The 24,929-nt window shown below is 35.8% G+C and overlaps 1 protein-coding gene across 1 annotated transcript in view; it reads left to right on the forward strand.

The window, feature by feature from the left end:
* The window catches only part of FZD3 (frizzled class receptor 3), a 93,858-nt gene extending 70,699 nt beyond the window's left edge, over nucleotides 1-23,159 (forward strand). Inside the window, exons 5-7 of the mRNA XM_032855705.1 lie at nucleotides 6,810-6,958; nucleotides 10,653-10,886; nucleotides 21,509-23,159. Coding sequence (XP_032711596.1) covers nucleotides 6,810-6,958; nucleotides 10,653-10,886; nucleotides 21,509-21,722 — 597 coding nt within the window. The 3' untranslated portion in view covers nucleotides 21,723-23,159. The remainder of the gene's footprint in view (nucleotides 1-6,809; nucleotides 6,959-10,652; nucleotides 10,887-21,508) is intronic.
* Nucleotides 23,160-24,929: the final 1,770 nt, after the last annotated feature.

Consider the following 24,929-nt stretch of genomic DNA (forward strand, 5'->3'; position numbering starts at 1 on the left):
TGTATCTCTTCATGACTGCACAGTGAGTGATATCACACTGGTAACTTGAAAGTGGCATGGTTGGAGTATTTACACTACAAAATTTGTAGATACTACAAAACAGAGCTCACCTCCATCCAGAAAGCCAGTTAAACATTTCAAGCACATCACTGTATCTTCCTTTTTTCACTTTATGTTACCATTATTGAATAGCTACTTATTTTGTTATTTGGATGTACCTTAATTTATTTGAACAATCTCCTATTGACCTACTCTTTCTTTAGAATTTATTTCTTAAAACAGAATTTGTGGCTCAAATGTTGTACACATCTCAGTTTTTATTAAGTGTTATGAGAGTGTCCATCAGAAATATTATAGCAATTTATTTTATTTTATTTTCTAAAGATTTTATTTATTTATCTGGCAAACAGAGATCACAAGTAGGCAGAGAGGCAGGCAGAGAGAGGGGGGGAGGCAGGCTCCCTGCTGAGCAGAGAGCCTGATGCGGGGCTCCATCCCAGGACCCTGGTGGTGACCTGAGCCGAAGGCAGATGCTTAACCCACTGAGCCACCCAGGCGCCCCATATTGTAGCAATTTAGATACTGCCCCCCAATGGGGATATTTCCTCATAGACCACCCAACTCTTATTTTTATATTTGGAATGCTCAGACTTAGAAAAATGAAGCTCTATTTTTTATTCTTAATAGTGTTAAATAGATACTGTATTCACATGGTTCAAAACCTTGAAGTTAGAAGAGTATATGGGAAAAGGTCTCTCATTTGTGCTTGTTGTCTCCCATCTTCCTAGTGCCCTTCCCAAGGTGACTTGAATGTTACCAGGAATTTGTATATACTTTAAGAGATGTTTACGGATGTACAACCAAGTATATTCCTTTTTCTTTTTTACTTGAATGGTAGCTACTATACATACTTCGTCTTGCCTTTGTCATTTAACAGTATATCTTGGAGACTAATACCTAAAGTGAAAAGGCTCCCTCAGTACTTTTTCTGACCGCATAATATACCATGCACATTGTCTCTAATATTTTACTATTGCAAACAGTTTTTGTATATCATTTCACATACATGAATAGATCAGTAGCATAAATTTTAAAAGAATTGCTTGATCAGAGGTCATGGCATATTCTTTAAATATGAGCATGAGAGGGGAGAGGTCAGAGGGAGAAGCAGACCCTGCGGAGCTGGGAGCCCAACGCGGGACTTGATCATGGGACTCCAGAATCATGACCTGAGCCGAAGGCAGTCGCTTAACCAACGAACTACCCAGGCGCCCTATAATCAGTTTTGTTTCTATTTTACTATCATTTGCTTCTATCAGTTTCCAAGTTTATTTGAATAGAATTCAGCAAAGTAATTTCTTAAAGCCATTTTAGTTTTGTTCTCTTTATAGCTGTGTGTATGCTTCTATGTGTGCATATTTGCTGTTTTCTTCCCTTTGTTTCTTAATTTTTAATTCAGTTTCTGCTCCTTTATTTGCTTTATTAATAGATAATATAGTTAATATTTCTAGTTAGTCATTAGTGTATTGATTTGAATTATAGTTTCTTGTTCTGCAGAAGTTTTAAGCTTTTGTTAATCAAACTGTCAGTCTTTTCTTTTTATGACATTTTTGTTTCATGTTACTTTTTTTTAAAAAGGCCTGTGCATTTCCACTATAAAAATATTCTTCATTCTTTTCATATTTTTATGATTTATTGTTATCTGTCTAGAATTTATTTTTCTTTCATTGTGTGGGGTGGCATCTAAATTACTTTGTTTCCAAGTGGATTGCCAACCCTCCCAACATCACTTATTAAACAATCTATGATCTTTTCCCCATTTATTTGAAATACTTTTATCATATACTTAACTTTTAACATTCTGTGAAAAATCCTTTTGCTCTTTTTGGATTGTACCAAGTTTACAGGATTAATTTGGGGAATAACTGATTTGATATCTTTAAAACATTGAGTCTTTGCATGTAGAAACATGGACTTGTTTATGTATTTCAATTTTTTTCTGTGTCCTTTGATAGTGTTTTATCATTTTCTTTGTATTTCTTGCTAGTTGCTAGGTTTATTCCTAGATATTTTTTTGTTTTGTTGGTATTATAAATGAAATTGTTTTCATTATATTTCTTCTCTGGTTATTGACAGTATATAAGAAAACGTTTGATTTTTTTTATATTAATCTTCCCCAACTTGCTAACTCTTTGATTGTTTCTGTTTTTCCGTTGATTCTCTTGGATTTTCTGGTTAGTCTTTTTGTCTCTTTGTTCCCAATACTTACACCATTTTTTTAAGTTTTCCTTCTGGCAGGGTATCTTATTGACTTGACTAGGACTTTTGGAATGGTAGCCTTACTCTTGACAGCACCAGAGGACAAAACTAGGACAAGTGGGCAGAATAGCTAGAGCTATTCTGGCTATTTGAATGTGGAAGAGGCAAACTTGTTTTTTATCAATATCACCATACTAATTTATATTCACAGAACAACTAGATTGAAAGCAAATTAATTTGCTAGGTAAAGAATATGACTAGATGACTTCTAAGTTTAAATGTTTAGTTGAGAGTATAAAGAGAGAATTGAGAAATGACTTTAAGAACTCTTTTATTTTATTTTATTTTTTCAGTGTTCCAAGATTCATTGTTTATGCACCACACCCAGTGCTCCGTGCACTACATGCCCTTCTTAATATCCACCACCCGGCTCACCCATCCCCCCAACTCCTCTCCTCTCTAAAACCCTCAGTTTGTTTCTCAGAGTCCATATCTCTCATGGTTCGTCTCCACCTCTGATTTCCCCCAATTCACTTTTCCTTTCCTTCTCCTAATGTCTTCCATGTTATTCCTCATGCTCCACATGAGGAATAATCCATATGGAATAATCCGTATGATTATTGACTCTCTATGCTTGACTTATTTCACTCAGCATAATCTCCTCTAGTCTTATCCATGTTGTTATAAAAGTTGGGTATTCATCATTTCTGATGGAGGCATAATATTCCATTGTATATATGGACCATATCTTCTTTATCCCTTCTTCTGTTGAAGGGCATCTGGGCTCTCCTACAGTTTGGTGATTTGTGGACATTGCTGCTCTGAACATTGGGGGTGCATATGGCCCTTCTTTTCACTATATCTGTATCTTTGGAGTAAATACCCAGTAGTGCAATTTCATGGTCATAGGGTAGCTATATGAAGTAGCTCCACACTGACTTTAAGAACTCTTATATAGGGGCACCTGCGTGGCTCAGTTATTAAGTGACTGCCTTCGGCTCAGGTCATGATCCCAGAGTCCTGGGATCAAGCCCCACATCAGGCTCCCTGCTCAACAGGAAGCCTGCTTCTCCCTCTCCCACTCCCCCTGCTTGTGTTCCTTCTCTCCCTATGTCTCTCTCTGTCAAATAATAAATAAAATCTTTTTTTGACAGACAGAGATCACAAGTAGTCAGAGAGGTAGGCGGGGTGGGGGGCAGGGGAGCAGGCTCCCTGCTGAGCAGAGAGCCCGATGGGGGGGCTTGATCCCAGGACCCCAGGATCATGACCTGAGCCGAAGGCAGAGGCTTTAACCCACTGAGCCACCCAGGCGCCCCAAATAAAATCTTTAACACACACACACAAAAAAGAACTCTTGTATAGGGGCACCTGGGTGGCTCAGTCAGTTAAGCACTGTCTTCCGCTTAGGTCATGATCCTGGAGTCCCAGATTGAGCCCAGCATCAGGCTTCCTGCTCAGTGGGGCAGTCTGCTTCTCCCTCTGCCCCTCAACTTGCTTGTTCTCTCTCTTTCTCTTTCTCTCTCTTGCTCTTTCTCTCAAGTAAATAAAATCTTTAAAAAAAAAAAAAAAACTCTTGTATAGAGGGTAGTGGGGGAGCAAATGGTAAAAGAGCAGGAGTAGGAAGTCAAGAAGAAAGTAATGAAAGTAAGAAAGTAATGTCTCATTAGGAGAATAATCATGACTATGCAGTATTATAGAAGTCAAGGGAGATAAAGGTTTTGTAAAGTATGAAATAATCATCAATAAGTGATGCTATATAGGAATATTTTTAAAAAATGAAACTGGCTGGCTCAGTTGGTAGAGCATGTGACTCTTGATTTTGGGGTTGTGAGTTTGAGCCCCATGTTGGGTATAGAGATTACCTAAAGATAAAATCTTAAAAAAAAAAAGAAATGGAACAACAGGAAGCCATTGTATTTTTTAATGAGAAGGTTATTTGTGATCTGCTTTCGTGTCTCTTCATCTGCTTCTTTTAATTATAGTTCTTAACTATTCAATGGTTTCTTTAATTTGTATTTTCATTTAGATTATCATCTTGTGAACCTTAATCATACCTTACATCTGTTTTATAAGCCTCATGGGGCTTTAAACAGAATTATTTAGAGTAGTAGATCATCTATAAATATTTGCTTTTTGATTTTTTGATTTTTAAATTCTAAAGGAATTACACCTTAATTCTAGGTTATGATTGTAATTTAAGTTCCATGTTTTGAGCTTACCAGGCTAACTGTAATCATGTGTCGTTATAGATGAAACATAAACATAAAATCAGTTATAGATAAAACATAATAAAAATGTTTGAATGTGATCAGTCTAAAAGACAAAATAAACTTATTTATATAACAGATATGCACATTGATAACTAGTGATGAAAAACATGGGGCCTGCTGAACTCCAGGTATGAAGTAGCTAGAGGTGAGTGGGTATCCAGTTTCTGGGGTGTATTGGAAGTGTAAGTGTCACATGGAAGTCAGAGGACCAGAACTAGGCTCACTGGTTAAAAGCAGGAATTGGAAATGAGGCTCCCCTGCTCTTGAAAAGAAGTCCATGTAAAAGGTAATACCAACTGTTCCCTGAGGCCATAGTTAATATAAAAATACTTATCTAGAAATGTGGGAAGACACAGCCTTAAGACCAATATTTAAGCCAAACTGCCAGGACTTAGTACCCGAATCTCCAGTAATCAGTAACCTCTGTAGTTCACAATCACCAGTATAAAACCTGGTTTTTGACAAGGTCCCTTTGGGCACTGGTGAGGACAAAAAGTCATGAGACAGGGTGAGATAAATGGAGGGAGGGAAGAAGGGAGAGAGAGGGGAAGAGAAAGGGAAAGTTCTAACTCAAGACATGCAAATTAAAATTCCAAAACACGATTCAAAAAAGGAAAAAGCCAAACCTAGAAAGCATCCAACAAAATCAACAATCGGAAGATAGATTTGCTCCCAGATGAAATGAAAGTAGTAAACCAAGTTTATAAAGAGTTATTTTTTAAAAAGTATGTTAGACATCAGCAACAGGAAAGCAACCAGGAGTGAACCTGCTGGTTGGAATTTAGGCTCTATTTCTTCACTTTAGACCATTAAATAAGAGCTGTGACAAGCTAAGGTTTTCTCCCAATAAATGTAAAATTTGCATTCCAAAAAAAAAAAAAAAGTATGTTTAGGATTCCCTAAAAGATAAACAATAAAAACCACTTTAAAAGAATAAAAGATTGTAAATTAGTAGAAATGAAATAAGAATAGGCAAATATAAGAACTAATTAGACATCTTAGAATTGAAGTTATGGAAATAAAATCAGTAGATAACATGAACCCTAACATAGACATGGTTGAAGAGGGAATTAGTGAAGTAAAAAAATTGTTCTAAAGAGTTCACCCAGAATACAGAATATAGAGAGCCATACAATACTAAAAACTACTATGTAGTTAAAAGACATAAAAAATAAGGATTGAGGAACTGCAGTACACATCTAATGGGAGTTGTAGAATAAGAAGCCATAAGAATGACTAAAAAGCAATAACCAAAATACTAATGTCTGAGAATTTTCCAGAACTGAAAACATAGGTCCTTAGATTAAAAGTACACTCTGCACACTAAGCAGGAAAAATAAAAATCAATCACAATGAGAAACATTCAATGCAACTATAAAGGGAAAAGGATAAAGAAAAATTTAAAAGCTACCAGAGAGAGGAAATAAATCAAAAGATTATCAATTAGACTTCTTAACAAGTAAATAAATAAAATCTTTTTAAAAAGTTAATACAGGTAAACAAAATTGAGAATATAAAAAATTTGAATGACAAAGCTAATAAAGTAGATCTAATACATATAGAAGATTTTGTGCCCAACAGAGAGTATGGGCTATTTTAAAGTTCACAAGGAATACTTACATAAATTGACAGTGTCCTAAATCAAAAGGAATTCTCCAAAATTTAAGGTAACCAGAATAATATAGACAAATTCTCTGACCACAATAATTAAACTTGAAACTAACAATAAAAAGCAATTTTTAAAAACTCATCTGACCAGAAACTAGAAAATGTACCTAGAAATAACTCATAGGTTAAAGAGGAAGCTTGAAAACAGCCAGCAGAGTAAGATGAAGTAGGTAGAAGGATGGTCTATAAAAGATAAGCACAGAAATTAATGAAGTGGGGGGAAAGACTAATACTTTCCTAATTTTATATTGTAATGACCAATGATAGGACTAACAGAATTGGCCAAGAAGAATATAGGTATTATTTATTTGAGCCTCTATTCCTATTCATGGCTTATTTTCTACATTAATAATCTTCTTCCTTAGAAGATACCATTATGAGCTAATAAGAAAAATATAGGACTCAAAATATAAAATAGAAACTTACTGTCAAATTATCAGGAGTGTATATCTTTTTTGTATAACAAGAAATTTAACTATAGAACTGTAAAAGTGAAAATACCAAGTTTGTAGAATTACTTAACTATTGTTTATTTTAAAGATTTATAATGGCCTTTGATAGAAGGTTTTTTCTTTTTATATATTTAAGGTATTTTTCTTTCCCTTCTTGTAGGTTACTCAAATGAGTCGTCCAGACCTGATTCTCTTTCTGATGAAATACCTGATGGCTCTCATTGTTGGTATTCCCTCCATCTTTTGGGTTGGAAGCAAAAAGACATGCTTTGAATGGGCCAGTTTTTTTCATGGTCGTAGGAAAAAAGAGTAAGTTGAAATTATCACAATGTTCACAAACCTCACATTCACATAAAATTTTTGTATTGCTTATGTTAAAACACTTTGGGTTTGGTGGATATGTTTCAATGTGATTGAAATCTTAGCTACAACCAGTTGTGATTAGCACAGTAGCATGTATTAATTAGAAGCTAAAACTTGATTCTGAGAAGATAGCCAAGTAGAACCAGGCAGGCTTAAGGTCTACACCTTACTAATTGATAGTATTTGAGGGAAAGCTGATCTTACTTTCAGAAATTTAAATTATAATTTTCTTAAAAATAAGAACAAATTAATGCTTTTATATATCTATGTTATTACTTGATCGTCTTGATATTCCTGTGGGGGGCTGCTATGTATTATTTCTGTGTTATAGATGAGAAAACTGAGCACAGAGAGATTAAATGCTTTGGCCAAAATAACACAGGTATTAGACTTCCCTTTCCAATTGTCCATTGTTCTTCTAAGTATACCATAAATTATATAGATAACGTGTTATTCCATTACGATAAAGTACACATTAAAGCCAAAATAGAAAAATGATATTAAATATATTATATAATGATAATGAAATGCATTAAAGAAATAAGCCAGGACTGTGCCCTGGGCTAGAGTGGCAGCTCCTTATTCTGGAGCTCAAGAGCGAGAGCATCCCATAGCTATATCTAGCATTTGTCTGCTTTACCCTTTGAAAAACAACTATAAAGTAATTGTAGTAACAGTTGCCAATTAATTGAGCACATTTAATACTCCAAGCACAGTTCTGAGCATTTTATATATTATTAAAACTTTTAATCCTTCAAACAGCCTTGTAAGAGAGATCATTTTATGGTAAGAAATCAAGGTTTCATAGTCATTGCTAGAATTGAGATTCAGACCCAAGCGGTCTGATTCTACACTCTTGTTTTTGCTTATATACTGTGCTACAAAGAGACTAGTTTCTAAAATTGTGCTAATCAAATTAGTGTTTTGCCCCTGAGTGAAGCCACATTTAACATTGTGCTTATACTAGTAATTCTGACACTGATTGAAATATTTTTAGAAATCTTCTTTTGGAATTATATAAATCATATCACTTAATTTCTCTGTTTTCTTATCTGTAAAATGAGGGGACAAATGTTTACCATTTGAAGATGGATTAAATTTTTGGCATGCCCAGAAGTCAGTTTGAATCAAGTTTTAAAAATAAGTTTAGATGGGCGCCTGGGTGGCTCAGTGGGTTAAGCCGCTGCCTTCGGCTCGGGTCATGATCTCAGGGTCCTGGGATCGAGTCCCGCATCGGGCTCTCTGCTCAGCAGGGAGCCTGCTTCCCTCTCTCTCTCTGCCTGCCTCTCTGTCTACTTGTGATCTCTCTCTGTCAAATAAATAAATAAAATCTTTAAAAAAAAAAAAAAAGTTTAGAAAATAAAGTCAGCAATTAAGGCTGATTTGCGATATATGAATATATGATTAGGGCCATTGATGACAGAAACAGATACTGTTTGTTTCTTTGTTTAACTGTTTTTGACTTGTTCATTCTTCTGTCCAGTTTTTGATACTTTGATTTGAGGAAATGTATCTGTGTGTGTGTGTGTCTGTGTACACATATGTTATATATACATATATGTACATATGTATATATAATATTTTATCATTACAAATATTTTATCATTATTTTGGCTTTTAAGCCATTTGTTAAGAGTGAACACGAGAGTGTGGGGGAGGGGCAGAGGAATGGAAGAGAGAGAATCTCAGGCAGGTTCCACACCCAGCATAGAGCCCAGTGTGGGGCTGGAATTCACAGCCCTGAGATCATGACCTGAGTCGAAATCAAGATCTGAACCCTGAGCTGACTGAGCCACCTAGGCTCCCCTAAGCCATTTAAACTTAAGTTTGATCCCTGACTGTTGGTTTTGGTGTATGACTTTGGACAGTTCTTTAATCCTTTAAAGCTCAGTTTTTTCATCTACGAAATGGAGATCACAGTATTTATTCTTGATAGATATCTATTCACAATAGATATATAATATCCTCTTAACAGATACCCTCTTAGGACATTGATCTCCATAATAAAAACATTATTAAGAAGGATCAAAGGAGAGTGCATGTGAAACACCTGGCATAATGTGGGTACTCAACAAGTATTAGCCTGCCTTTAGCCCTCCTACCTCACCACTAAAAACAATAGTAGTAAGGAGGATCCTTTTGTAATCTGAAAAGTTAGAATATATACACTGTCTCATTGTATGGTCCAATCTATATATGCTGGAGCTTTATTTTTTCACGAAATTATTTATCTTATTTTAACTTTAACCTCTGATTCTCCTAGTCATTTATATAAACTGAGACTCCGATCTTTGTGACTATTTAACTGGCTCTTTGATCAATTTAATTGCTGCTTTGTTCATTATAGTAAACATCTGCTTTTAACCATTCTCTAGCAGTTAAAAACTTTTGTTCTTGACAATAATTCTTCTTAAGTTTTTTTCCTTAAGCCTTTAAGATGTCTAGTAATTAATTTTATCTTAGCTTAAATTAATTTTATCTTAGCTTAAATTAAGTTTTCATTAATTTTGTTCTAATTTTGACCACTCATGCTTATTCTAGCACTGAACAACTGTTTCACCATAAGACCAACTTGTAGCCTTAAAACAACTGTTCTTCATATCAGAGAGATCATATAATTGTCTTTCTCTGATTGACTTATTTCACTCAGCATAAAGAATTTGAGAGGCAGGGTGGGGGTTTGGGAGGTAGGGAAGGAAAAAATGAAACAAATGGGATCAGGAGGGAGACAAACCATGAGAGACTCTTACTAATCTCACAAAACAAACTGAGGGTTGCTGGGGGCAGGGGTGTAGGGAGAGGGTGGTTGGGTTATGGACATTGGGGAGGGTACATGCTACAGTGAGTGCTGTGAAATGCGTAAGCCTGATGATTCACAGACCTGTGTGCTTGGGGCAAATAATACATTATATGTTAATAAAAATAATTTAAAAGAAAACTGTTCTTACAGGTTGAAAAATATACCTGTTGGGGCACCTGGGTAGCTCAGTCATTTGGGCATCCAACTCTTGATTTCAGCTCGGGTCATGATCTCAGGTCATCTCAGGTCCCCATACTCAGTGGGGAGTCTGCTTGAGATTCTCTCTCTCTCTGCCTCCCCCTGCATGTGTGTGTGTGCTCCCTCTCTCTGTCTCTAAAATAAATAAATTAATTAAAAATATATATATATATGTATATATATATATATATCTGTGCTACAGTGAGGCCTCCAATACATCCATAAACCATGCAAGAAAAAAATTTCTCTATTGTAATATCTTTGTAATATTTTAGTGTACTTGAGAATCATGAATTTCTTTAATTGAAAGGGACTTTTAGAAATGATGAAATCATATAGCTTCATCTTATAGATGAGGAAAATGAAGAAAAGGGGATAATGACTTGCGTAAGGTCATGTGTTTATTGAACTAAAATCCAGATTTCCTTATTCTAATGCAGGCTTCTTTCCATCATACCACCTTCAAGTACAGATTGACATAATCTTTGTTAAATTCTTTCCTCTATCAACAATGTTACCTTATATCTCTCCTAAAGACATTATTGAGAGAGCAATTAATTTCAAGAATAATGTCAGCATGTCACATTTACTGGTCTATGGGGATGTTAGTCTGTATCTTAAATTTAGTATTTTGTTTTCTAGGATAGTGAATGAGAGCCGACAGGTACTACAGGAACCTGATTTTGCTCAGTCTCTTTTGAGGGATCCAAATACTCCTATTATAAGAAAATCAAGAGGAACTTCCACTCAAGGAACATCCACACATGCTTCTTCAACTCAGCTTGCTATGGTGGATGATCAGAGAAGCAAGGCAGGGAGTGTCCACAGCAAAGTAAGCAGCTACCACGGCAGTCTCCACAGATCCCGTGATGGCAGGTGAGTTTTGTTGGTAGCTTAGTTTATTTCACATTTTGAATTAGAGTCACACAGCTATCAAGGAAGGGTAGCCAGTTCTGAAACAGAAGTTGGACATTATTTGTATCTAAAACAATGTTTTTAGTTGAAGTATAATTAACATACAGTGTCACATTACTTTCAGGTATTATCATTATTCAACAATTCTGTACATTACTCAGTGCTAATCATAATTATACTCTTAATCTCCTTTTTGTTTCACCCATCCCTCTATCCACCTCCCCTCTGGCAACCACCAGTTTGTTCGTCTTTTTTTTTTTTGTTGGTCTCTCTTTTTTCTTTGTTCATTTATTTTGCTTCTTAAATTCCACATGTGAGTGAAATCATACGGCATTTGTCTTTTTTCATCTGACATATTTCATTTAGCATTTTGCCTTCTAGGTTTATCCATATTTTCGCCAATGGCAAGATCTCATTCTTTTTATGGCTGAGTAATTTCTCATTTTTTAATATATACCCCATCTTCTTTATCCATTCATGTATGGATGGACACTTTGGTCACTTCCATAGATAATGCCCCTGTAAACATAGGAATGTATATATCTTTTCAAACTAGTATTTTTGTTTTCTTTGGATAAATACCCAGTAGCAGAATTGCCGGACCATGTGGTAATTCTGTTTTTAATTTTTTGAAGAAACTCCATACTGTTTTCCACAGAGGCTGTACCTGTTTGCATTCCTACCAATAATGCACTAGGATTCCTTTTTCTCCATATCTTCACCAACATTTGTTATTTCTTGTATATTTTATTTTACCCACTCTGACAGGTATATGGTGCTATCTCATTGTGGTTTTGATTTGTATTTCCCTGATGATTAGTGATGTCGAGCATCTTTCCATGTGTCTGTTGGCCATCTGTATATCTCCTTTGGAAAAATGTCTGATCAGGTGCTTTGCTCATCTTTTAATGGGATTCTTTGTTTTTCTAAGGTTGAGTTGTGTAAGTTCTTTATATATTTTTGGATATTAACCCCTTATTGGATATATCATTTGCAATTATCTTCTCCCATTCAGCAGGTTCCCTTGTTGTTTATTGACAGTTTCCTTCACTGTGCAAAACCCTTTTATTTTGGTGTAATCTCAGTAGTTTAATTTTTGTTTCCCTTGCCTGAGGAGAAAAATGTTTCTATGGCCAATGTCAGAGAGATTACTGCCTATGTTCAAAGGCATCCAAATTGGTACTGAAGAAGTAAAACTTTCACTATTTGCAGATGGCATGATACTATATATAGAAAACTCTAATGACTCCACCAGAAAACTATTAGTGCTGATAAATGAATTCAGTAAAGTCACAGGATACAAAATTAATATACAGAAATCTGTTGCATTTCTGTACACTAGTAATGAAGCAGCAGAAAAAGAAATTCAGGAAACAATCTCATTTACAACTGCACTAAAAATAATAAAATACCTAGGGCGCCTGGTGGCTCAGTCATTAAGCATCTGCCTTGGGCTCAGGTCATGGTCCCAGGGTCCTGGGATCAAGCCTCACGTTGGGCTGCTTGCTCAGCAGGAAGCCTGCTTCTCCCTCTCCCACTTCCCCAGCTCGTGTCCCTTCTCTCTCTCTCTCCATCTCTTTCTCTCTCTGTTAATTGATTAATTAAAGTCTTTAAAAAATAGTAATAATAATAATAAATGCCTAAGAATAAACTTAACCAAGAAGGCAAAAGACCTATACTCCAAAAACTATAAATCACTGTTGAAATAAATTGAAGATGACACAACAAATGGAAAGATAGTCCATGCTTAAGGATTAGAAGAACCAATATTGTTTAAAATATCTGTACCACCCAAAACAATCTACAGATTTAATGTAATCTCTGTCAAAATACCAACAACAGTTTTCACAGAACTAGAACAAATAATCCTAAAATTTGTATGGAACTACAAAAGACCCTGAATAGCCAAAGCAATCTTGAGAAAGAAGAACAAATTTGGAGGTATCATAATCCCAGATTTCAAGATATACTACAAACTTGTACTAATCAAAACAGGATGGTATTAGCACAAAAATAGACACATAAATCAGTGGAACATAATAGAGAGTCCAAAAATAAACCCACATGTAATATGGACAAAGGAGGTAAGAATATACAATGGGTAAAAGACAAGTCTCTTCAACAAATGGTGTTTGGAAAACTAGACAGTAATATGCAGAAGAATGAAACCAGACCACTTTCTTGCACCATACACAAAAATAAATTCAAAATGGGTTAAAGACCTAAATGTGAGACCCAAAACCATAAAACTTCTAGAAGAAGTTGGACATAATTAAGCTTTTTGAACTTTGCTAGGTACTGTTTCCCTGGATTATGGCCAGACTTAAAGCCAGTTAGAGTTTAGAGGTTTAGATCCCATGCAGTCAGCAAATATGGAGGCATCGAAAGGTATTAAGGCAAAGAGAAGGCCAGAGTGAAAGTGAGTATGTTAGTTGGATTCATTTAGCAAATAATTATGGAAAGCACACTATGTCAATCACTATGCTAGGCTCTGGGAATAAGATGATTTAGGCATGATCTGTGTTCTTAACAAACTCAAGAAAGAGAATATAGTCAGTATTAGTGTTGCAGTAAAAAACATGGGGCCTTGGGGCGCCTGGGTGGCTCAGTGGGTTAAAGCCTCTCCCTTCGGCTCAGGTCACGATCCCAGAGTCCTGGGATCGAGCCCCACATTGGGCTCTCTGCTCAGCAGGAAGCCTGCTTCCTCCTCTCTCTCTGCCTGCCTCTCTGCCTACTTGTGATCTCTGTCTGTCAAATAAATAAATAAAATCTTAAAAAAACAAAAACAAAAACACACAACACCTGGGGCCTGGAATGGAAATCCTCAGTTTCCTCATCTGTAAAAGGGAAATAGGAATACCTGCCTCTTTAGGAATGTCGTAAAGGGGCACCTGGGCGGCTCAGTCGGTTAAGCATCTGCTTTTGGTTCAGGTCATGATCTCCAGGTCCTGGGATTGAGCTCCATGTTAGGCTTCCTGCTCAGCAGGAAGTCTGCTTCCCTCCCTCTGTCCTTCCCCTGCTCCTGGTCACTCTTATATACTCTCTGTCTCAAATAAATAGATAAAATCTTTTTAAAAAAGGAATGTTGTAAAGAGTAAACGAGATAATATGTGTAATTGCTTGGAACAATGCTTATCTCAGTAAGAACCTGATGTCAACTTGTAGTGTCTCCATTATCAAATTTAAAGAAAACACACCCAGGCTTCTCAAACATTCTCCATGAAGCTTTCTCTGACCCTGTCCTGACCAGATTCACTCCCTCCTCCACACTACTACTGCTCCTACAAAACAAGGGCTGGCAAACTCTGGCTCACTGGCCAACTCTAGCCCCTTCCTCTTTTTATAAATAAAGTTTAATTGGAAAAACCATTCCCATTCTGATTGTACATATTTATGGCTGTTTTCATACTACAACGGCAGAAATGAATCGTTAAAACAGAGACCATATGATCCACAAAGCCTAAAATATTTACTATGTGGCTTTTCATAGAAAAAGTTTGCCAACTTCTAGACTCTACAATGTGATACTTATATTTTACTTTATTTGTTTACTTAGAATAATAATAGAAGTTATTATTAACTTATTATTATTATTAGAAACTTCTTAGGAGCTTTGCAGTAATTCATTGAATTGATGAAGGCTTATTACGTAGGAGAGTAGTGGCAGGAAGAGAGAACTGATTTGAAAGATATGTACAAAGAAGAAATGATAGTTGGTTATAGATTAATAACAGCTGGATAGAAGGAATGTGCCAAAGTTTTTTTGGTTGGTTGGTTTTTTGGGTTTTTTTTTTAAGATTTCTAGTTTGGGAAACTAAAAGAATGAAAATTTTAATGCCTGAAATGGAAAGTGTTCCATGCCCACTTCAAAACATCTGTTTCAACAACTGCCCTATATCCTTCCAGTCTCTTTCCAGCCTCTATCTCTGTCTTCTCTATCCTCTGAGTGTAGGATACAATTTCTACACTTACTCTTTAAGCCTTCTGGTTTTTTCTCTCAAAGTGCTTTCTTTTGCCTTCTAACTTGGTCAGCTATCTGTGTTTTTTAAAAAATTAGCAGTCTTTCTTTGTGATATTTTTTCTTTTACTCATTTCTTTTTTGCAAATTTTTGAAACGAGTATGTTGAATATTTTCTTTCTACCTATAACATCCTTCATATATATCCCTTTTTTGTTTTCTTACCCACCTAAACTGTACTTTCTAACATAACCAATGACCTGGTTTATTTATTTTTTTATTTTTTTAAAGATTTTATTTATTTTTTGGCAGAAAGACACACAGCGAGAGACGGAACACAAGCAAGAGGAGTGGGAGAGGGAGGATCAGGCCTCCGGCCAAGCAGGGAACCCAATGCAGGGGCTTGATCCCAGAACCCCAGGATCACAACCTGAGCCAAAGGCAGACGCTCAACCAACTGAGCCACCCAGGCGCCCCGACCTGTTTTTTAACCACATTCAAAGATACTTTCATTTTTTTGCCATTGTCCTTCCATTAAACACTCCTATATGAGAAGCGCTCTTCTAAGTGTTAGGGACACAGAGATGGAAGACAAAGAGTACAGTTGTAATACACTCTAATGGGTATAATAAAATCATATACAAAATGCTTCGAGATCCCAGAGAAGAGAGCCATTTAAGTTATTATTGAAAGTCATAGAAAGCTCCACAGGCAGGATTTCCACTTTGAATAGGATGCAGTGGAGGCAGTTGAAATTAAAAACAAACAGCATATGCGGAAGCAAGGAGGACAAACAGGCAGTTAGGTACCAGAGGAGAGCTAGAACACAGTATATATGCTTGGGCAGATGAAACATGCTGAGGAGTTTGGATTTTTTACTGACAGTAATAAGCAACTATTAAAGGACTTGAAGCCTTGGGGTAATAAAATCAGATTTGTGTTTTATAAAGATCACTTTGGCAACAGCATAGAAGAAAAGATTGTAAGTAATCCCAGTTGGGAAGTTTCTGCAGTAATAAGTAAATTGAGATACTTATAAGGAGGGAGGGATTTGAGAGTCTTAGCATATGTTTTGTCAATACCACCCTCTGTGAACTAACTCAGCATTATTGGGCATTTGACATTGTTAGCTTCATCCTTTTCAATAGGGAATGAACAATTATTTATAATACACCTCCTGTGCATATGGCATTCTGTGTATAGTTATATAGGAGAAAGGTTAGGTATAATTTCTACATTGTAGGAGCATAATCTTTTTTTTTTTTTTTTTTTTTTTTTTTTTAAGATTTTACCGATTTATTTGACAAAGAGAGCACAAGCAGAGGCAGCGACAGGGGGAAAGGGAGAAGTAGGCTCCCTGTTGAGCAGGGAACCTGACATGGGACTCGTTCCCAGGACCCCAGGACCGCGGGATCATGACCTGAGCCAAAGACAGATGCTCAATTGACTGAGCCACCGAGGCACCCCTAGGAGCATAATCTTATAGGAACGATAAGACATAGTTACCTAAGAGCCAATTACACAATAGTGCAAGTCACGTATAATTAAAACAGTGAGTGTTAGAGATGATTGATGTTATAGAACTTTATAAGGGAAAGATCAAATTGGCCCATGAAAATATCTGAGGAAATACATAGGTTGAGTGAATGGTAATAAAGATAAATCCATATTGAGTAGAAAATTTCTGAAGGCGATGAAATATAGAGTATTTCAGCCTCTGTACTCTGAATGGAACTGGAGCTTAGATAAGAAAGTTTTTAATCACTAATATAAGGTAATTGATAATTAAAATTATGAGATGGAATTACTTGAAACATAATAAAAAAAGAACAGACCAGGGGCGCCTGGGTGGCTCAGTGGTTAAAGCCTCTGCCTTCGGCTCAGGTCATGATCCCAGAGTCCTGGGATCGAGCCCCGCATCGGGCTCTCTGCTCAGTGCAGAGCCTGCTCCTCTCTCTCTCTCTCTCTGCCTGCTTCTCTGCCTACTTGTGTTCTCTGTCTGTCAAATAAATAAATAAAATCTTTAAAAAAAAAAAAAAAAGAAGAAGAACAGACCAGGGGCGCCTGGGTGGCTTAGTGGTTAAGCCTCTGCCTTCGGCTCAGGTCATGGTCTCAGGGTCCTGGGATCGAGCCCCGCATCAGGCTCTCTGCTCAGCAGGGAGCCTGCTTCCCTTCCTCTCTCTCTCTGCCTGCCTCTCCGCCTACTTGTGATCTCTGTCTGTCAAATAAATAAATAAAATCTTAAAAAAAAAAAAACAGACTAAGAATAAGACCTTGGTTTGAATACCTACAGTTAAAATAAATAAATAAACAAATAAATAAATACTTGCAGTAATAATAACACAGGAAGAATAGCCAGATGTGATTGAAAGAAAGTATTTATTGATATATGAAGGAATCTATAAAAGTATAGTACTATGAAAACCAGAGGGTAGATTATGACTTCCTATAATGGCCTTTCCTACCTCTCTGCTTAATCAAAATCATACCCATCTTTTAAGGCCTGCTTAATTCCCATATCCATGGCAGTTAATTGCTTTTTAATTATTTTGGGGGGTATGACCTATTTTTCATACAGCTGTCTTTTCTCAGCTAAGTTTGTAACTTCTGGAGAAATGAAAACTAGGTGACAGACATCTCTGTATTTCCCCACAATACCTAGCACAGTGTTAGGCATATATCTCTATCTGTGTATCTGTTTGTCTGTATTGTCTGTGTGTCTATCTATTGAGAGATAAATCTGTTCAATAACTAATGACTTTAGAAATAATGTGGACATTTAGGGGTGCCTGGCTGGCTCAGTCAGTAGAGCATGCAGCTCTTGATCTTGGGTTTATGAGTTTCAGCCCCACGTTGGGTGTAGAGATTATAAAAGAAAGAAAGAGAGAGAGAGAAAGAAAGAAAAAGGGAGAGAGAAAGAGAGAGAGAGAGGAAGGAAAGGAGGAAGGAAGGGAGGGTGAGAAAGAAGGAAGAATAGATGCGGGCATTTCCCAGGAATTCAGGGCCCAGAACTAAAATGACAGTCTACTAAGGGTGTTATGTCTGGTACACGAATATGCATACTGTACGGTCCTCTGCCATAGCCGGAACATAAGAGCAGATCTGAAAGAGTCTGAGACCATGTTGAATCTAAAAGTCTAAATAGGGGTTTTCATAATTCCAGAAACCATCTCATGGAGATTTCTTTCTTTTCTGTCAGTTTTTGAGTTTACATGTTAACACTGTCTTTTGGCCGTTGTTTTCTCATCATCTCATGGTATCTGATTATGAAATCACACACACGCACGCACACATGCACGCACGCACCTGCTTCTCAATACTCACTTTAGTCCAGACTCTTTGATGGGTAATTATTCATCTCAGTGCTCCATGAAATAAAACAGACAAAGGCAAATAACACCTACACATGTATGTCAACTTCAAAGAATAAGTAATTATTAGATAGACTTGGGGATGGGTAGAAAGGGAAGTGGATGAGTAGGTAGGTGGAGGTTTGGAAATGAGTGATTAGGTGATAAGTAGGTGACGTGACAAGGGAAAACTAGGGAATGAATATAATGAGATACTGGTTAAACCAAAATGAATTCAAATATTTATATTAATGGCAGCAACTAATACAGAGAATCAAAAAGGTTAAATCATCTTAAGTTTCTTTCATTTTGACTTTGGAATACACCATATTATCTTTTCAGCATCGTAACCATTCCTATCATTTTGCCTAAGCTTATATTAAATTTAATGTACATTTTTATATTGTATATTAGAGTAGATATGTAGTAGTGTAGATGGTAGAGTAGGTGTTAAATATTTATTTATTAATTTTGAGAGAGAAAGAGTGGGGTGGGAGCAGACGGAGGAAGAGGGCAAGAGAGTCTTAAGCAGAGACCATGCTGATTGTGGAGGCCAATGTGGGGCTCGACCTCACAACTCTTGAGATTATGACCTGAGCCAAAACCAATAGTTGGATGTATGTTTTGAAGTTTATTGGTTAAACTCAAAGATTTAGGTTTTATTTTAGAAAATACCCAATTCATATTTTTAAATAATGATTTGTTTTTATTTTTTAATTACTATGATATCATTCATTAAACTGTATCATACTTTGCTTTTTTCATTTGTCATATTTATTTGAAATAGATGCTGATGAAGTCATTGAGAGGTGAAAGATCTCCAATTACCTGGCAAATTATAATTGGAAAAATCTTTCACTCAATTTAGGACAATAATCATGATGTAAAATAATAATTATTAACTAGAACAATAAACTCATTCTGAAATATTTTCATTCGCAAGCTATAATTATTTTATGAAAATATACAAATCAAATTTAAAACTATTTGTCCTGAATATGAAATATCTTTTAATAGAAAAGAGTTAAATGCCCTTTTACCTATTAACATAAATTTTTTAAATACTTAAAATGGATCTTTTCATTCTTAAATTATTTTTTGCTTTATTCAGACTGGAAACAAAAGACATGCTTTCTTATCATTTTTTAAAAAAGATTTTATTTATTTATTTGACAGAGACACAGCAAGAGAAGGAATACAAGCAGGAACAGTGAGAGAGGGAGAAGCAGGCTCCTCACTGAGCAGGGACCCCAATGTGGGGCTCGATGTGGGGTTCAATCCCATGACCCTGAGATCATGACCTGAGCTGAAGGCAGACACTTAATGACCGGGGCACCCTGCTACCTCAGTTGGTGGAGCACACAACTCTTGTTCTCAGGGTTTGTGAGTTCAGGGTAAAGATTATTTAAAACTAAAATCTTTTTAATAAAAAGGGGCATCTGGGTGGCTCTAGCGGTTGGGCATCCAACTCTTGGTTTTGGCTCAGGTCATGATCTTCGGTTCATGGGATCAAGCCATGTGGGAACTCCACACTCAGCAGGGAGTCTGCTTCTCTCCCTTTGCCTCTTCCCCCACTTGTGTGCTCTCTCACTCTTTCTCTCTAAAATAAATGGATACATCTTTTAATAAAAATAATAAAAATAGAAGGACTTCCCAATTTAAAATATTTATTTATTTATTTATTTATTTATTTATTTATTTATTTGGCAGAGAAAGAGAGATCATGAGCTGGGAGGAAGGGCAGAGGGAGAAGGAGAAGCAGGCTCCCCACTGAGCAGGGAGCCTGTAGCTGGGCCAGATTCCAGAACCCTGGGATCATGACCTGAGCTGAAGGCAGACACTTAATGCACTGAGCCACCCAGGTGCCCCAGGGCTTCTCAATTTTTAGATTCTGTGATCTGATGAAAACATTTGACAAGCACTTTTATAAAACTAGATCACCTAAGTAGTGTATGAATCAGTCTTTAAAATCTTTAAATTTTATAAATGATTCATATTGAGTCATGAAATTTGTAATTATTATGAAAAAATGATAAATGAATGATTTTGACAACCAATAGGTCTTTAGCTGCTTATGATTCATTCTTCTGATGACCATTTTTAAAAGTTTATTTTTTTTTTTAGAAAGAGAACAAGCGCACATGTGAGCAGGGGATAGGCAGAGGGAGAGAGAGAGAATCTTAAGCAGAAGCCCCACGCAGGGCTGATCTCACGACCCTGAGATCACAATCTGAGCTGAAACCAAGAGACGCTCAACCAGCTGAGCCACACAGGCATCCCTGATGACTATTTAAAAAGGAATGGCCTGCTATATCCTTTTTAATTTTAGCAACACTAAAGTAAAATTTAGTATATATCAATTAAAGTTATAAATTATATTCAGTTTCATTTTCTTTGAGCTTTGTTGTCCTAAATTACTTTTTTACAAAAGAGGTGTAAGTGTATGTTTTCTTAACTCTGATGCTTCCACTCTTGTCTTTCAAGATAAGCACAGTCATGGGGAGAAGACTGCCTGCCTGCAATATGCAGTGTAGCCCAGTTCACAAAAGCTGGGTCTTGGCTAGGGGTAAGGAGAGAATTTGCTTTATCTGGAATATAGGTTACAAATGTTATGAGGGATGTTACTAGAATATTTAAGTAGATGTAGCTTTTATGAAATAGCATCTTCACAGCCTCAAGCACTAATGGAAAATAAGACATTTACAGGTAGTTGTTTAGCTGTTAACTGGGGCTCTCTAGAAAGAAGCTGTCGGCACATGGTGTCATCATTGCTTGACAATTCGTTCACTTTTTTTTTTTGTTAAATTAATTTATCCTTTAATTTCACATGCTCCCTCTTTCAGCCCTCGTCTTTCAGTAAATTTGAGTTTGTTGTACTACTAATTATAACCAGCCAGCCTTCTAGACTCCCTGAGACAATGCCGTATTTCTTCTATTATTGTTCCTCCTCTGCCAGAACCCATCTCGTAACCGAAAATTCACTGGAATGAGGAAAGTTTCCATACTTAGCATATCAGCTCTATTTAACCTTAGCTTCTGTCCCTTTGCAAGGAATAAGACCTTCATTCTGAATTTAATGGGATGGCCATCCCCCTTTCTGGTCAACGATGTAAATACCTCTACTCTTTGAAATTACTATAGACCATCAAAAGTTGGTTGTTACTTTTTCACTTACGGTTTTCCTAATCATTTTACATAATGAGGCATTTTCATGACAGTTCTTAGTTTTCTAGTGTGTTCTGTTACCTACTTCAAAATAAACTCTTGTATGTTAGGTACACTCCGTGCAGTTATAGAGGAATGGAAGAGAGACTACCTCATGGCAGCATGTCACGACTGACGGATCACTCCAGGCACAGTAGTTCTCATCGGCTCAACGAACAGTCACGACATAGCAGTATCAGAGACCTCAGTAATAATCCTATGACTCACATCACACATGGTACCAGCATGAATCGGGTCATTGAAGAAGATGGAACCAGTGCTTAAATTATCCGAAGGTGGAAAACCTGTGCTATCTAAAAAGCAGATTTTATTCTTTGCCTTTGCATGACTGATTGCTGTAACTCACTGTTATCATGCTTTCAGTCAGATGCAGATTGTGTCCATTGGAAAGTAAATTTTGCCTTTTATATTGCATCAAACTTGGAACATCAAGGCATCAAAAATGCTAATAATTATATCATCACATAAATAGTTCTTATTTCTAGGTTATTGAAGAGATAATTATTTGTCTGGTAAGCATTTTTATAAACCCACTTATTTTATATTTAGAAAAACCCTAAATGTGTGGTGACTGCTTTGTAGTGAACTTTCATATGATATCAACTAGTTGTGAGATAACATTCTGGTAGTTGTATTAATAAAACAAAAATTTCAGAATTAAGAAAATTTTCTATGCAAGGTTTATTTCTCAGAAGAATAGTTGGACTTTGTAGTTTTCTTTCCACTAAGTGAAAAAGAACTATGTTTTTAAACTGTAGGAGAATTTGATAAATCAGCAAGGGTATTTTAGCTAATAGGATATAAGGTCAGAAGAGGAATCTGAATAGTCTACTGAAGGCTCTTTAAAAATTCTATCGAAATAATCTTCATCCAGAAACATACAGGATTAAGATTAATAATGGAATAAAAGGCAGAGATGGACATTTTTTCTCTATAATTGTGCTGTCTTTATTACTTTTGTAAATATTACTTTTACTGGCTGTGTTTTTATAACTTAACCATATGCATGGTGAAAGAAGTTTAATTTGTAGCCACCTTTACCCATATAGTAGTATTGATTCACACAGAACTTCATGTTCAGATCTGTTCCATGGAGGCATGTAACAAGCATCACACATTATAAACTCTTTTGTGGGAACCACAGTTACAAAATGGCAAAACATTTTCTCTATATTCATTGCTGTATTTTTCGACAGTGAGATGTGATCTTGCCAAAGCCACCAGATCTTGGTACCCAGGCCCGTCCTATCAGTGACCTGATTGTCTGCATTTGCATTATACAGTAGCCACTAGGCTACAGCTTTTGCCCCACATTCCTGTTTCAAGATTCTGGATCATTTTTTTTTTAAAACAGTTGAAATATATATAACCTAAGTCCAAAGTGGTGATTGAGGTATTTGAAAATCATTGTAACTAAATGAAGCATGAGTAGTCTTACTGTGAAGTATAATCTTTTAGTCTTACTAATATCTATTCAAAAATGTTTGACATTTTGTCGTGTACTGTTTAAATAATTTACAATAAAAACTGCAAACTTTATTAGGCATGAAATTGATCAGAAGGGAAAGAAAAATTGTGGAAAATGCTGGATGTGTTTTATAGTAAAGCGTATTTAAACAAGTAGTCCTCAGCCCTGACTATAGATAAGAATCACTTGTGGAACCTCTGATGCTCAACACCCTCCTCTCATTCAGAGAAGAATATATATATATATATATATATATATATATATATTTTTTTTTTTTTTTTTAACTTTCTAGGTGATTCTAATTGCAGACTGTTTTGATCTAACTTGCCCTCTGAAAATGAGCTGATGGCATCATATTATATCACATAAATACCTAGCTGGACTCAATGTTGTACTTTTGTATCATCACCTGATATACATTTGTTCTTAACTTTATTGTTCGTTATAAATGTGGAATTTGGGGCACTCCTAAAGATTCTTTCTTACTAACTAAGTCAAAGGTGGTAGGGCTTTTAAAGTCTATATTTCTGAAAATACTACAGGTGATTCTTAATCCAGATAATCCAAGAATCACACTTCGGAAAATATTCCAAGACTCTAGAGAGGTCTGGCTTTGCTATATGCCAATTTTGTCATCTTTAACAAGTAAACTTCTCTGAGCCTCAGTTCCTTTGTTTATAAGTGAAGATAGAAGTACCTACCTCACAAAGTTGTCGAATGGGGATCACATGAAAAATCATATGAAAACTCTTTGAAAACTGTAAAACAATGTGGAATATAAGGGATTAAGATTATTAAGGATTTAGGAGATTTGTTTGAGAGCTACTGTAGTATATTCCTTGACATGTGTTTAAGGCTTTCATCAAGTACAAAAATTGGTTTTCTGACAATAATTTGTACATCATGTTTTTTCAAAGTACATATATTTTATTATTTATGATTAACTCTTTATAGAACATATTTGAACAGTTAGCCCCAAAACATTTTTCTTTTTCCTCTATCTTCATTGTCTTTCTCCTTGGAATTGGAGTTAGTGCTGGATAGGCAGAATCTGAATTCCCTCATAACTGACAATTAGTAAGCCTTTCCTCTGAAGGCCAGACTTAAAACAACTCATTTATACAATAACTCAGTAATTCATAAGGCTTTTTTCCTGAAAATCTCTCCTGAGAACAGCATGAGAGGACCAAAACAAACATTGAGAAACAAAAATAAGAAGTTAAAATAGAAGGTACCAGTTTGAGCTCAAAGATGTTGTCATCCATTGCCATCTGCATTATATTATCAATTGCCAAAATGTTAACTGATTTTCTTGTACAAGTAGGCCAAGTGTAGACAGTTAAGTGCACATCCCTGTGAAAATCTTAACTTTGTCCTCCTTTGTTTTTTATATATTCATTTTATCTTCTTTGTTAAACTCACTGTTGGCATATATGTAAATGCTATGTTGACCTTTCAGTTACTTTCAGTATCTTAATTTTGTTCCACAGAATTTACTTAATATCATCAATGCATTGTTTTAGATAACTATACTTAGTTTGGGTCATGTTGTTTATCAAACTGGTGCTTTAAATTAAGATTCTTTTTTAAGAAACTGTTAAAGAACTATGGCAAAACCAGCAATTTCAAAGTCTCAGTTCCCTTCATCCAACTTGAACAAGTTGAGACAGCTTTCTTACCATATGTTTAACTTTAATTTGTGTTTTGATTGGCATGTGATAATGTTTAGCATTTTATTTGGATAGCTGACAACTGAGAAAATAGTTCTCTTGAAAATGTTAATTTATAATCAAGAGGCTTTCAAAAAGTACTTCGATTTCACTAATACTGTTTAATTTATTCAGTAATTAAAGCAAAAGATAATATTAAGCTCAAAACAGTAATTGGTTTCAAAGAATAACTGATTAATAACAACTAGCAAAGGGCTTAGTACATAGTAGGTTTTTCAATTAATATTTATGAGTGAACAACTCATGTCATAAAACTCACTTTAAGCCTTAGTA

The sequence above is a fragment of the Lontra canadensis genome, unplaced genomic scaffold (genome assembly GCF_010015895.1).
Source record: "Lontra canadensis isolate GAN:19392208 unplaced genomic scaffold, GSC_riverotter_1.0 scaffold10, whole genome shotgun sequence".
NCBI classification, from domain to species: domain Eukaryota; kingdom Metazoa; phylum Chordata; class Mammalia; order Carnivora; family Mustelidae; genus Lontra; species Lontra canadensis.